This window comes from Rutidosis leptorrhynchoides, chromosome 11, assembly GCF_046630445.1.
Source record: "Rutidosis leptorrhynchoides isolate AG116_Rl617_1_P2 chromosome 11, CSIRO_AGI_Rlap_v1, whole genome shotgun sequence".
NCBI lineage: Eukaryota > Viridiplantae > Streptophyta > Magnoliopsida > Asterales > Asteraceae > Rutidosis > Rutidosis leptorrhynchoides.
Window position 1 is genome coordinate 33,528,122 of NC_092343.1, and position 13,705 is coordinate 33,541,826.

The 13,705-nt window shown below is 32.2% G+C and overlaps 1 protein-coding gene and 1 long non-coding RNA gene across 2 annotated transcripts; one reads left to right on the plus strand and one right to left on the minus strand.

Annotated features, from left to right (window-relative positions):
* Nucleotides 1-2,055: 2,055 nt before the first annotated feature.
* LOC139876869 (uncharacterized) lies at nt 2,056-4,725 on the plus strand. Its single transcript, XR_011768338.1, has 4 exons — nt 2,056-3,116; nt 3,623-3,810; nt 3,906-4,121; nt 4,683-4,725. It is a non-coding gene; the product is annotated as an uncharacterized lncRNA (long non-coding RNA).
* A 1,340-nt stretch (nt 4,726-6,065) lies between these two features.
* LOC139876944 (transcription initiation factor IIA large subunit-like) lies at nt 6,066-10,176 on the minus strand. The gene is made up of 11 exons (XM_071864343.1): nt 9,909-10,176; nt 9,546-9,716; nt 9,200-9,397; nt 9,024-9,075; nt 8,867-8,925; nt 8,218-8,337; nt 7,330-7,443; nt 7,111-7,174; nt 6,861-7,015; nt 6,659-6,742; nt 6,066-6,400 (listed from the first exon to the last, which is right to left on the minus strand). Exons 1-11 carry the CDS (start codon nt 10,029-10,031, stop codon nt 6,377-6,379), a joined length of 1,164 nt encoding a protein of 387 aa, XP_071720444.1. The 5' UTR covers nt 10,032-10,176; the 3' UTR covers nt 6,066-6,376.
* Nucleotides 10,177-13,705: the final 3,529 nt, after the last annotated feature.

Sequence of the window (13,705 nt, forward strand, 5' to 3'; positions counted from 1 at the left end):
GCCTACTGAATTATAACAACATTTATTTATTTCACAAGGGTATTTTAGAAAATAGTTTAGAATTGTGGTGGAAGTAGTAAAAGGGATGTTAGAATTATCACCTCCCCATCCAAATTAGTGATCAATAAAGTTAGTAATTTAGCCCACTACTTCCTTGGCCCAATAGCTGAATACAAATATAGGTTTACAAGCCGTCAGTTCAGTTTAGAAACCCTAGTCAGTTCACCAACCATCCACAATCTTATTTCAGTCTTCAACCTTGTTTAATTCCATCCCTAAATCGTTTGTTTAATTCCAACCCTAAATCGTTCTTTCGACTGTTCGAGAAACCCTAGCCTTTCAGTGGCTGTAAGGTGGAGCCTCAACATACAATCCTCAACCTTATTTCATTTGCAAACCCTAAATCAATCGTTCAAGACTCTGCACATATGTAAATCGAGACAAGTTACATGTAAGTTCCTCTTGTTCGTTCTAAATTTACAAACACATTAAGTAATGGGCCGTTGACCGGCGCTTAAATTCAGAAGTTAAAACCCTAATTTCAATTTAGTGCTTCCATTTGTATGAAAATCTGTAACAAATTATTTTTCATTGTCGTGTAGGTAGTTTTTTGCTTCTCTGAGGGTGAAAAAGAACATCCTAATGGACAAGCATAAAACGAAACTTCGATTTAGCGAAGCTCTTAAAACCGGTCATTTTGAACGGGAGGTCCTTTTGAATGTGCTGAAGTTCAGAAAGACGAAATAAATCATTCAAAGCCATGTGTTAGGCCCTCATATCTTCTGTTTTTGAATCTTCGTAAAAGAGACGCACGTAAAGTATTATAGTGAGTGGTGAACTTGAAAAAGTATGTTTACACATATTATTATAAATGAGGTACTGATTTGATTAGCATAAATCATTTTTTAGACGGCTAAACATAATAATTATATAATTTTAACACTCATTTGAAAAAGTATGTGTAGGAAATGTGCAGTAACCATATTGAGCTCGCTCGGATCCGTATTCGTTTGATATAACTTATTGTAGTATATCTCTAGTAGACAACTAAATAATGTCTCAATCTCGTAATATTACGAGTTATATATTCTAGTTAATTAAAAAGTATAAAATAAGTATATATATATATATATATATATATATATATATATATATATATATATATATATATATATATATATATATACACACACTACACATATATATTAAAAGTACATACTATGGTATGAGTCTTCCATGATCGTGTCGGACCATATGCAAATATGCATACGTGGAATCCTTCGAATACCGAACCGATGAGCGGTTGAGTATCATTAAAGATTTCCGCTGCAATGAAATCACGTTAATTTATTAACAAGAATGTATACTTATTTTTTTGTAAATAACAATAATGCAATAAATTTTGGGTTGCTTCAGTTCTGAATATCTTATTGAATTGGAAGACTTGACTTTTATCTTTCTTAAATGGATCTCTAATACATGCTGTATCGGCGTCAATACACTTTACATGATTACCTTTGGGGACTGATGGTTTAACACGACAATAAACTCGTATATACCCTACTCAAAAAAATAATAAATAAATAAAATGAAGATTTAGTAACCATTGCAATGAATATTGATAGTAAAAGAGCTTATGATATTGTTAACTAACTAGTAGTTTCTCATGAAATTTTTGGTGAAATTTGGACAATGATTTTTCAATCAATGTGTGTGTCAGTGAAGGTATTTCATGATTATTTAAGAGGAGGTAGAGGGTTAAGACAAGATGACTCTATTTAACATAATCATGATTAAACAAATCCAGAGTTTCAGTTTCATGCTTTGCAGATGACTTACTAATTTTTTTGTCATGAGGATGATGCTTTCTGTGAATGGGTTATTAAAGTAGTTTTATACAGTTTCAGACACATGTCATGTTTGTATACTAACATGAACAAAAGTACAATATTTCTATCAATAGAAAATATTTATTAGAACCTTACAAATCTTGTACCTGATTGTGCATGTTACGATTTTTAGCCAGTACAGCTGAGTTGTGATCTTAGAAGAAATTTTGCAATTTCTTTCACCTTGTTCTTCAAACAAATAACTATAATTTTAAGACCCATAATCTTTTCGAAACACTGGGGATGCATTTCAAACTCAACCTTCCGTTTACACTTATCGTATTCGGCATCTACCTTTGCCTTCTCTGCCTACATAAATAACTTTTTTAGGTAAAACCCGACGATATGTTGAAAGGTTGCAAAAATGGGCACTTGCAATAATGCAGAGGTACCTTTTTGTCAATTTCAACCTTTGAACCTTTCATCAGTTGTTGTTGTTGTTGCAGAGAAGGCAAAGGTAGATGTCGAATACGATGAGTGTAAATGAAAGTTGCAACATTAAATCAGGAGCTTGAAACGCACCCATGTGTTTCAAAAAGATTATGGTCCTGAAATTATAGTTATTTGTTTGAAAAATAAGGTAGAAGAAATTGAAAAAGTTCTTTTAGATCACAACTTAGTAGTACTAGCTGAAAACCGTAACCTGCACAATCAAATACAAGATTTAAAAGGTTCTACCAAATCTTTTTTTATTTATAGAGGTGTTGTACTTTTGATCATATTAGTTACAAACCAGACACATCACTGAAATTGTCCAAAGCTACTTTAATAACCTTTTCACAGAAGGCATCATCCTCGTGACAAAAACACTAATGTCATCTTCAAAGCATGAATCTGAAACTCTGGATTTTTTTAATTATGATTAGGTAGGTTAAATGGAGTCATCTTGTCTTAACCCTCTACCTCCTCTTAAATAACCATGAAAATATCTTCATTGACACACATATTGATTGAAAAGTTATTATCCAAATTTCACCAAAAATTTCTTTAAGAAACTACTATTTAGTTAACAATATCATAAGCTTTTTTAATGTCAATATTCTTTGCAAGGGTTACTAAATATTTATTTTACCTATTTAATATTTTTTTTTGCAGGGAATATACGGGTTATTGTCGTATTAAGCCATCAGTCACCAAGGGTAATTCTATAAAGTGTATTGGCGACGATACAATATGTGTTAGAGATCCATCTAAGAAAGATAAAAGTCAAGTCTTCAATTCAATAAGGTATTCAAATATGAAGTAACACAAGGTTTGTACTTTTTGCATTATTGTTATTTACAAAAAGTATGTATACATTCATGTTAATAAATTTACGTGATTATATTTGCAAATTTACGTGATTATATTTATTAACATTCGTGTTAATAAATTTGAAGTCTTTAATGATAATCAACCGCTCATCCGTTCAGTACTCGATGGTTCCGCGTATGCATATATATATATATATATATATATATACTTATATTTATTTTATACTTTTTTAATTGACTAGATTATATAACCCGTAAAATTGCGGGATTGAGACATTAATTAGTTGTCTACTATGGATATAAGTTGTATCAAATGAATACGGATCCGAGCGAGCTCAATATGATTACTACACTTTACGCACACATATTTTTTCAAAATCAAATCAGTACCTCATTTTTAATAGTTTCTATGTGTAAACATACTTTTTTTTCAAGTTCAATCACTCACTATAATAATTGTTGTGCTTCTCTTTTGGGAAGGCTCAAAAACAGAAGATCCGGCGATCTAACTACAAGGCCTTGAATGATTTATTTTCTCCCTCTGAACTAAGTAGCTTCTGTAAGTACAAGATAGCTGTACAGATGGTTGAGATATACAATGATGAAGTTCGTGACTTGTTATCCACCAATCGTGACACTCAAAGAAAAAGAAAGATATCATTTACCTCGTACTGTTTATTACTATTTATATTGAATTATATGATTTTTTAATCCTAAACCTGATTTTTGTGATGAATCTGATTCAAATCTTCTGTAATTTCAGTGTCTTAACTTTTCACGTCCGTGGCATGGACCTGGGCACTAATGGGAATTTCAATGCAAACTTGCATATGGTTGACCTTGCGGGGAGTGAACAGATCGGTAAATCTGGAGCAACCGGAGAGATTAAAGGAAGCTAAAAGTATACACAAATCTTTGTCTGCCCTAGGTCATGTCATATGAGCAACACGTGTTACCCAAGTTGTGCAATAATCTTTAGGTACTTGGTTATGTTAGTTATTCTTATACCTGGTAAACGGGTTGGTTTGGGTAAAAGGTCAAAACGGTGTTGGCTTGAAATATGTTATGGGGAATCAGGTCAGATTTTTTAAACGGGTCCAAATGGGTCAGGTTGGGTTGATTTGGGTAATGGGTCGAAACAACTATTTTTAGTTCTTATCTATTATTATTATTTATAGATTTATATTTGTAGCAAATATTAATTAATATAATGAATGTTTTTATAAATGTTTGGCGTATGAAACTTGTTATAATTATAATATCTATGCTTTACTCGTTTCTTTATATTTTGATTAAAACCCAATAGGTTGAAGCATTGAAGGGAAACCTATTGGAACTTATTTTTAAGTTTTGGGGTTTACATTACCAGGCTTTTATTTACAAACCTAATTGACTCAAAAGCTTGACCCAATTGACCGAAATTTGAGAATATGGGTCTCAATTGCCAGGTATGACTTGTACATATTGTTTAGTGACTGAAATTGGTCGTCTTTTTCTTTTAATTGCTCTTATTATTTAGTCTCCGGTTCAATATTTGTAGGGGGTGCAGCCAAGACTCTAATGTTTGTTATGATTAGTGACGAACCATAAGCACCCTAAGATTTGCTCAACGAGTGTCCGGTGTAGACTTAGGTGCGGCCTGTAACAACAAAGAGGGGCCAGTCGTTCAAGAGCTCGGGTGTACAACGGTGATGATATCATCTTTTTTTGCATAGTAACAGATTAACATGTTTCCTCTCATTCATGAACTGATTCATGAAAACACTTGGTGTTTGTGAAGTCTCTACAAGTATGTGAAAATTGCATAGAATGCTCGTCTATATTTGGGTCAATTCTCTTGAAGTAGTTTATATTAGTGTTGTATCCGATTTTGACTTTTAGAAGTCAAAGTTTGATGCTATGAATCCACCTCTCATGTCATATGTCATATGTGTAGAGTGCAATTTACTGTTGAAAAACATATAATTCTAAGAGGTAAATGAAAATAGGCTCTGTATTTTGATGTATAAGAGCTCTGTATTATTATACTAAACAATAAATATAGAGATATAAAGATATCAATACTGGCTTTATTTTGTCTGTGTAAGGGTTGTCATTTAAAGTGTAATATAAACATAAATAAAATAAATAACAAAGACTGATATTTGCAATCTAATTTGCACCATCATTTTTTCCATCACTTTTGTATAAATATCATATATTTGCGGTTTGGTTAGTATTAGTACTACAATTTAAATCTGTGCAGCAAACTTTTGTACTTTGGTTACCAGCAAACTTTGACATAAGTTTGTATCTTTGAAACAGTCCAATAAAGTTGTTTCTTTAAAACAGTCCAGCAAACTATGACATAAGTTTGAATCTCGTTAAAACAGTGCAAACACCCGGCAAACTTTGGTTTAAGAAATAAATGTTTTGTTATTCTGTTTGAACCGATAGTGAAGAGTGTAACATATTTGGCCTCATTATTCTCTCCGTGCATTCATCTTTCTTTATTTTATAAGTTACAACATTATATAGATATATTTTATATGCGTGGTCTCATGGTAGTGCTCTAATATTCAAAATTTTATACTTAGTACAGTATTAAAAAAGGTTACAAATATTCAAACTGAATAAGGAAGCTTGTATATTTCTTACTACGTAATTGATTAAATCTAGTAATTAACATTTGTTGATTGTTATCCTTATTTCACAAATGCGCTGATTTTTTAATACAATTGAACTAGGAAAGCCTCTTTACATTTCCAACATTTCACAAACCAAATTCTCAGTCCAAATTTCATAACTGACGCAGATATCGTCTCACTTCTTAGACTAAACATACCAACTTAACAAGTAAAACATCTATCTTGAATCTAAGCCAAATTTAAAGGATGAAATAGCAACCATGAATCCGCATTACACCAACTACATTCAAAGGAAATAACATACATAATATAATAATGCATTTTAATATATAAAAGTTCACCAAAATCCAAAGGGTATAACCGGAATTAATTGTCCCATGAAAGATATGGTTTATTCCATGAGATTAAGGTAGCCATTAATACTAGGGGGGGGGAAAAAAAAAACTCTCCATCTATATATACATCAGGTAGGCCTTTTTCACCTCATAAACATCAATTACGCCAATTGAGTTCGGGTTTTTAACTAAAAAGAGATGCCTCACTCTACATTTTTTTTGATAATAACTCGGTGCCTTCAGTTAACAAGTGCTCAGATCTCTGCGCATACTCAGAAGTCAAACTCCCCAGTTGCCTGAGACAGAAATCAAGAATCAAAAAGTCAAACCACATTTGGGTCAAACCTCAAAAAATGATTAGTACGGGTCAGGTTAGCAAAAAAGCCAAAAACTACAGAACGCCTTGAATCGATAAGCATGCTTAATATGAAAAGAAGTTTGAAAGATGCTTGCTTAACATAACCTCAACAACCCATTCATAAGTAAATGGGTTAAAATTACCACCTCTAACTACATCCGTCCCAAAAAATACATCCGTCCCAAAAAAAACAGACCTTATTGAACAGAACATCCTTGTCATTTATATGCATGATGCCATCCTTGAGAGTGCACCTCCACCTGCTCTTGGCACGAGTCACCTGCAAACCAGTTATATTGTTTACAATGATAGAGAAGTAAAAAAGAGTATGTAAAAGAAGAAGACAAAAAAAGGAGTACTAAAATCACATACTTCACTATAAAACAAGTGTAACATACCTTGTCGAACTGAGCCAAAACCAAATGGTGTGTATTTAGTTCCTCGCCTTGGTCCACATCATCAAGATCGTCATCATCGTCATTCTCGTTTAAAGGCTCGTCTTCATCATCATCGTCATTCTCATTTTGATTAACCATTGCAGGAGTTGGTGCTTCTGTACAGATGAAAACAACACAAAGTAACAAATTCAGATTCAGAAAAAAACACACAAACAAAAAGACAAATTTGGTTCAACGAGTTTATGTTTACCTTGTGGAGCTGGGGTGTTTGCTACATTGTAGTCTTCACTTACAACTCCTTGATAGTTGTATATCTTTAATTAAAAAAAAAAGTATTAGTTAATAACTGAACATAGCAATATCATTTTTAGCATAACACTTTCAACACATCTGGCCCATTTGATCCGTATCGTTTTTAGCTAATTTTTAGTAAGTGTATGTATGAAGAAACGAGATGAAAAATGCTTACATTTGGTGTAGAAAGTGATTCATCATAGGGATTGGGAATAGGCCCATCGAGTTGAGGAATTTTAGAAGACAGTGCAAGTCCATAACCAGGTTGAGTATTACTCCCTTGACCAACCTAATAAACAAAACATATGCAAAACAATTCATCATACAAAACTAGAGATAAACATAAACAAAACATATGAAAACATGTAATTAAAAAATTAAATTAAGATTTTCTGTCGCCAATAGGTAATTTTTTCCAATTGAAATTCTAAGCAGTGTTATAACACGAAAGATGAGATATAGATCGTAATTTAGAGTGTGTTTGTTTACCTCTTAATGGAATGGTTCAACGCTGAATGATAGAGCTGAATGATGAACCATTCAACATTCAGTACGTTTGTTTCTGACATCTGAATGACTAAAGATGCTGAATGGTTCAGATATTCAGTGTTGAACCATTCAGAGCTGATATAGTCTCTTAACCATTAAGCACACAAATTTTATGTGATACTCTCTTAAAGTTAAATCAAAAACACTTATCAAACAACTATAATCTAGTTATTATTCATATAAAGGTTATTAAGGTACTTTTACATCATTAACATTGATCATTCAAAACGATTATCAAACACCTTATTGTCATTCAGAACCTTTGAATCATTTAGATAATTATGAACCATTCAGCGCTTAAACATTCAGTTTTATCAAACACACCCTTAGGCTCATGTCTAGCGTTAACTGAACAAAATATCAAGACAAAAAGTTTGCTCAAGTTCATCAGATTAAGAGAGTATCGTCAATATAATACTCCCTACAATACTAGATAAATGGCTTAAGCGCATCATATATACATAATGATGTCGACATGTAGAAATTTGAAAGGATTAAGCATCAAAAGCTTCACCTCAAGTTTATCAGCCATCACATCTGCAGCTCCATCTTGCTGAGGGATAAATCCACCTGGACGATATTGTGGAGGAGGAAACTCATCCCGCTTACGCTTTCCATTTAAAAGAAAGAAATCCTAAAATGTTTAAATTATGATGAGTAAACAATTCTATGAAATACATTAATAAAGCACAACAAAAGCATCCTAAAAGATCATTGTGCAAGTTGTAGACACCAATCAACTATAAGATTCATTTGATGATTACCAAAATCAACTTGATAGTTTGAAGATTGCTGCATCTAAAAGTAACCAGAATATATTATATCTATAGCTATAGTGTATACACCAAAATCTATAACAGTTGAAAATGGAACACAAAAATAATTGACAGTTTGTCACCTTAAATGATGATGCACGCAATCTAGTAAATTGTTGACCTTCACTTTCTCTAGAGAACAATGTATCAAAGTATAATATGATGTTTTTAATGCTATGCCAACAACACTCACTTTTTAACATATGTACAACAAAAAAGTAGTTGTAAAGTTATAAAGTATAACCATGTAATAAATGACATGATAATTTACACTGATTGCATTTAACCATACAGAACTAAAAAAAGTAAATCGGGTGATAATAAATGACAACAATAAACTATAGTAACCTGAGTTGTGGGTTGATTTGCTGCTAGTCTGTCAGGATCTTCACGGCCTTCCACGTAGGCTGAAACAATATCCAATTTAGAAATTTTGCAAAAAAAAATTATGCATGTACACAATGAGTATGCACTCATGTTTAATCAGCACTGAAAGAGATCTTACCAACATTCACATCGAGATTAGACCTTTGGTTCAACCAAGGAGATGGTGGTTGCTGTGAATAAGATAAGAGTTCATAAAGTCAAACATTTCAACCACGAAACAATTTACATCCAGTAAACCTTTGCTTTTAATCAGACAGTAAAAGTAAATTTAAAAGAATGATTAATTGAACTTGCCATGTATGTGCTAGGCCGGTTGGCTTTGTCTTGAGCTCCATTCTCGTTTACAGAGGAATAATCACTTGGTGTAATGGGAGTACCTCCAGTAGGTATGTTGTATGAATTGTCCATGGTCCCCGGTAACGGTGTCGGAGCTGTCCCCGGTAACGGTGTTTGACCAGGCATAGGTGTTTGCATTGGAGTCTGCAATGGTGTCTGAAAATAACATACAACTTAACAAAACAATCCATAAAATTACAAAATAATAATGAAATATATAACCTCAATACATAGTATAAGCATCCTACTACACCATTACATACAACTTTTCATATATATCCAATTTCAACAACAGATTACTTACAGGAGGGAAAAGCAAATCAGCAGTAGGAGTCTCATACTCCTCGGTCCCTTCGTAAGGCACATTGAGATCGTGAACCGTGTTCGACGCAGCCCCGGGCACCATCTGGTTTGCAGCCGATCTATCAATCGGACCTACTATCGCTCCAGCTTGCATCATCTTCAACTCCCATAACTACACAAAACCACCAAAAAACACTCATATATGATATATCACACGAACTTCACAAAAGCAAAAAACCTCGTATCACCACAATTAAAATAAATTAGATGACGTCACACCAGTAACCATGAAAAACCCTAATTACTAGATCTAAGCTATAAAAAAACAACGGAATATAAATAAAATCATGATCAAAACACTCACGCCTTGAAGTTCGCTAAGAACGCCTTCACCTGGACCGCCATTGCTGATAAATTCGTCACGAACTTTGTTGATGACGTCTTCGATTACTTGGATATAAACACCGCTGGTGCTGGAACCGGCCATTATGATGATCGATGAAACTGTAGGAGTGAAATGAAAACCCTAATTTATGAATTGAGAGGGTTAATTTGGGAGAAGGTTTTATTTAGGGCTTGTAAGTGTAAGGCGATGGAGATTGGGGATAGCGGAACAGAAAAAAGAATACAGATGGGAATATAAATAGGTTTGCATCCGTTCGTTTATGTGTTTGGTACGTGGCTTTATATACAGTGAAAAATTGTCTAAACCGACTTATGTTAAATTTTCAGATTTGGTTAATTAAGTTTAAGACTTTACTAGTGAGAACCCTTAGAGTTACAGTTTTAAGTTTTAACCCCTTCAAATTTATTTACATGTACGGGATTAATCTAATAATCATTTTCGACGCACCAATTACTTTACTATTACTATATTATCTAACAGCCAAAAATGATGAATAGTAATCAGGACCATTTTTGTCCTTTTATCTTTTTTTAATTCTAATTAAATTTCACTACACCAACAAAGACTCCCACACTTTTTTTAAATATTCAAATCGACCCCTTAAATAGGGGGTAAAGTGTCAAATAATTATTTTCATAAAAAATATTAAATAAACTTCACCCAAATATTTAACGGGTCATATCTTCTCGCTCGCAACGAGTTAAATTTTTCCGACACCATCGTAAAACTCGAAATAATTTTAGGAACACAATGTCACTAACTATACGCAAAGCGGACGCTTTTAAAAAATGTTAAATATTTGGGGTACTTTTCATACACGTTGATTTTGCGTTAAATTTTTAAAAGTCGATAATTACATAGCTAAACGCGGAGATGGACATATATTGTTAATTTAAAATAACATGTAAATCTTTCACGGGTTATACCTTTTAGTTCGACTCGGCTTGCGCTTCAACGACATCATTCTTTAGCGACGAAATAATTTTACAAACTAAACGCAATAAAATACATTGAAAACCGAACTCCCGGCGCGAAGCGAGGGTTCAACAACTAGTTTATACAATTAGATAAGAAAAGGATTTTTTTTTTTCTTTATAAGTAACGAGTATATATCAATACTAGATATTTGGCTAGCGCGATGCACGCTCGTTGAAAATTAATTATGATATTACTTAAAATTAGTTTAAAACAAAGCAATATTGTTAAATTTAAAGAGTTTAAGTACAAACAAATGAATTTGTAAAATAATAAATATGTCAGAGCAACAAATATGAAAACTATAAATGTTGCAAGATTCATTTGTAGATCACGTTTGTAATGATATTTTTACGTGAATATCTTGTCAAATAGTAGTTGATGTCACACATTTAAAATACAACATTTGTAGTGAATTTTTTTGATATAGTATTATTAATTTGATATTTTTTTTCTTGTAACGACTTTTTTTTCGAATCTTCTAACTTTTTAATTAAGCTCAACCAATCTTTGAAATATAAACATAATATATACAAATATCTATACATTATATATAAAATAAATATACTAACATTATATGAGTTAGGTTATTGACTGAAGTATTACGAACCTCAGGCCTAGACGATATACCGTGACTTCGTAAGATACTATGTGATTTTAATAGTAAGTTTACAGCATATATTGATAAGACACCTTTCACAAAAAATACCTTTCTTTAATAAAAATAAACACGTGATTAATATTGATTAAGTTATACTACAAACTACAATTAATATTTATACATAAATGAGTTTAAAACATTCGTGATAATTATATTTTGATAACTGATTTACTATCATTTGTAAGTATTGAATATCAATATTGATATTGATATTAATAATAATAATAATAATAATAATAATAATAATAATTATTATTCATATTATTATTATAATATTATAATAACAACAATATTAAATAATACTAATATTAATTAATAATAACATAATAATAATAACATAACAGTAAAATAATAATAATAACAATAATAATAATAATAAAATACAAATACATCTTTCCTTATTCGATTTTACATCATTTTAAATAATAATAATAATAATAATAATAATAAAATAATAATAATAACAATAATAATAATAATACTAATATTGTAATGTATGATTTCTTTATGTAGCTTTAATATAATAATAATAATAATAATAATAATAATAATAATAATAATAATAATAATAATAATAATAATCGTGATAATAATTAACAATTAATAATGATAATGATAATAATAATAATAATGATAATAATAATAATAAGGATTAAAGTTACCAACTAGTTTTATACATTTTTGTACCAATGTAGGCTATATACTCAGAAAAATACAAGTGTACGTCACATACTTTCAGATGTTCTAATGTAGGATATTGGTGATCGGTTAACCGAGTGTGCGGTCCCTTAAGCTAACGGACGTTAACATTAGGCGTTTTCAGGATATGATTTCTTCATGAAAGTTGTTTTAATTCCATCACCTAACACTCGTGAACTAAAAGCAAGACTTGAAAATTTGAGAAATTATCCAGTTGAATTGTTGATCAAAATCTCATAAACTTTGACTTTTCGATTTGCTATTCATAGAAAAATTTTAACGCGATTTGATACAACACGAAGTTTGAAGGAGTAATCAAGAACCTGAATGTAACAACCCAAACCAACCGCCGACAAAACCTATCAAATTTCGAGACAAAAAAAAAATTTGCTGGATGACAGGTTGCGCGCCGCGCGGACACCCTTGCGCGCCGCGCAAAAAGGGGCTGTCCCCGGTGCGCTTTAATGCGAAAAAGATTAGGTGCTTCCCGACACATTTAGCCAAAACGCTTTTAACCGAACATTTATATATGTAAAACTAACACATAACTAAGGTTTAAACGAGTTTTACAAAGTGGGGCCCACACGTGCCCAAAACGCCGCTAAGTGTAAAAATACAAATTTAATACAAATTAGAGTTTCGACCACAAAAAGTTTAATTGCCAAACGACACAACGAGCATGGTGTTTGGGGTTAAACTACCCAAGTCTCGGTCAAACTCCAAGCCAAAGCCAAAAGCGCTTCCTAATCATCAAAGCGGGAAACTTAATCCAAGGTAATGCCCTTACCCTTATCCACACACGAACCTATAAAAAGGTAAACAACGAGAGGGTAAGCAAAGCTTAGTGAGCAAAATAATTATACATATACATATATAATCTACCTACTTGCATCACTTACACAACATCATACTCGGTTTAACATTTCTACAATCATACAACAATATTATGCATATACCATAAACCGCAAATCCACGAGTAGCTAATAATACAATAGCATACGATTCATAATTAAATACATTCAATACATAATTCACGCAACCTTGGTTAACCAATTCGAACAAGGGAAACGGTACTTACAAGACCGTTGGAGTTCATAACATCCACTAGTGTTACTTACACACCGCGTAATCACTAATCCCCCGGGTGATGTCTTGAACACCGCGACTAACTCACCCTTACGACAATGTGGCGTCTTAAACACCGCGACGAATCCACACTTCATTCAATACAATGAGTGGTGTCTTAAACACCGTGACAATTCCACTCCCATGACAATGTGGTGTCTTAAACACCGCGGCAATACCACATGTCAATTAAACAATGAGTAGTGTCTTAAACACCGCGACAATACCACTCGTCAAACATACTATGAGTAGTGTCTTAAACACCGCGACAATACTACTCGTTACCTAGAATGTG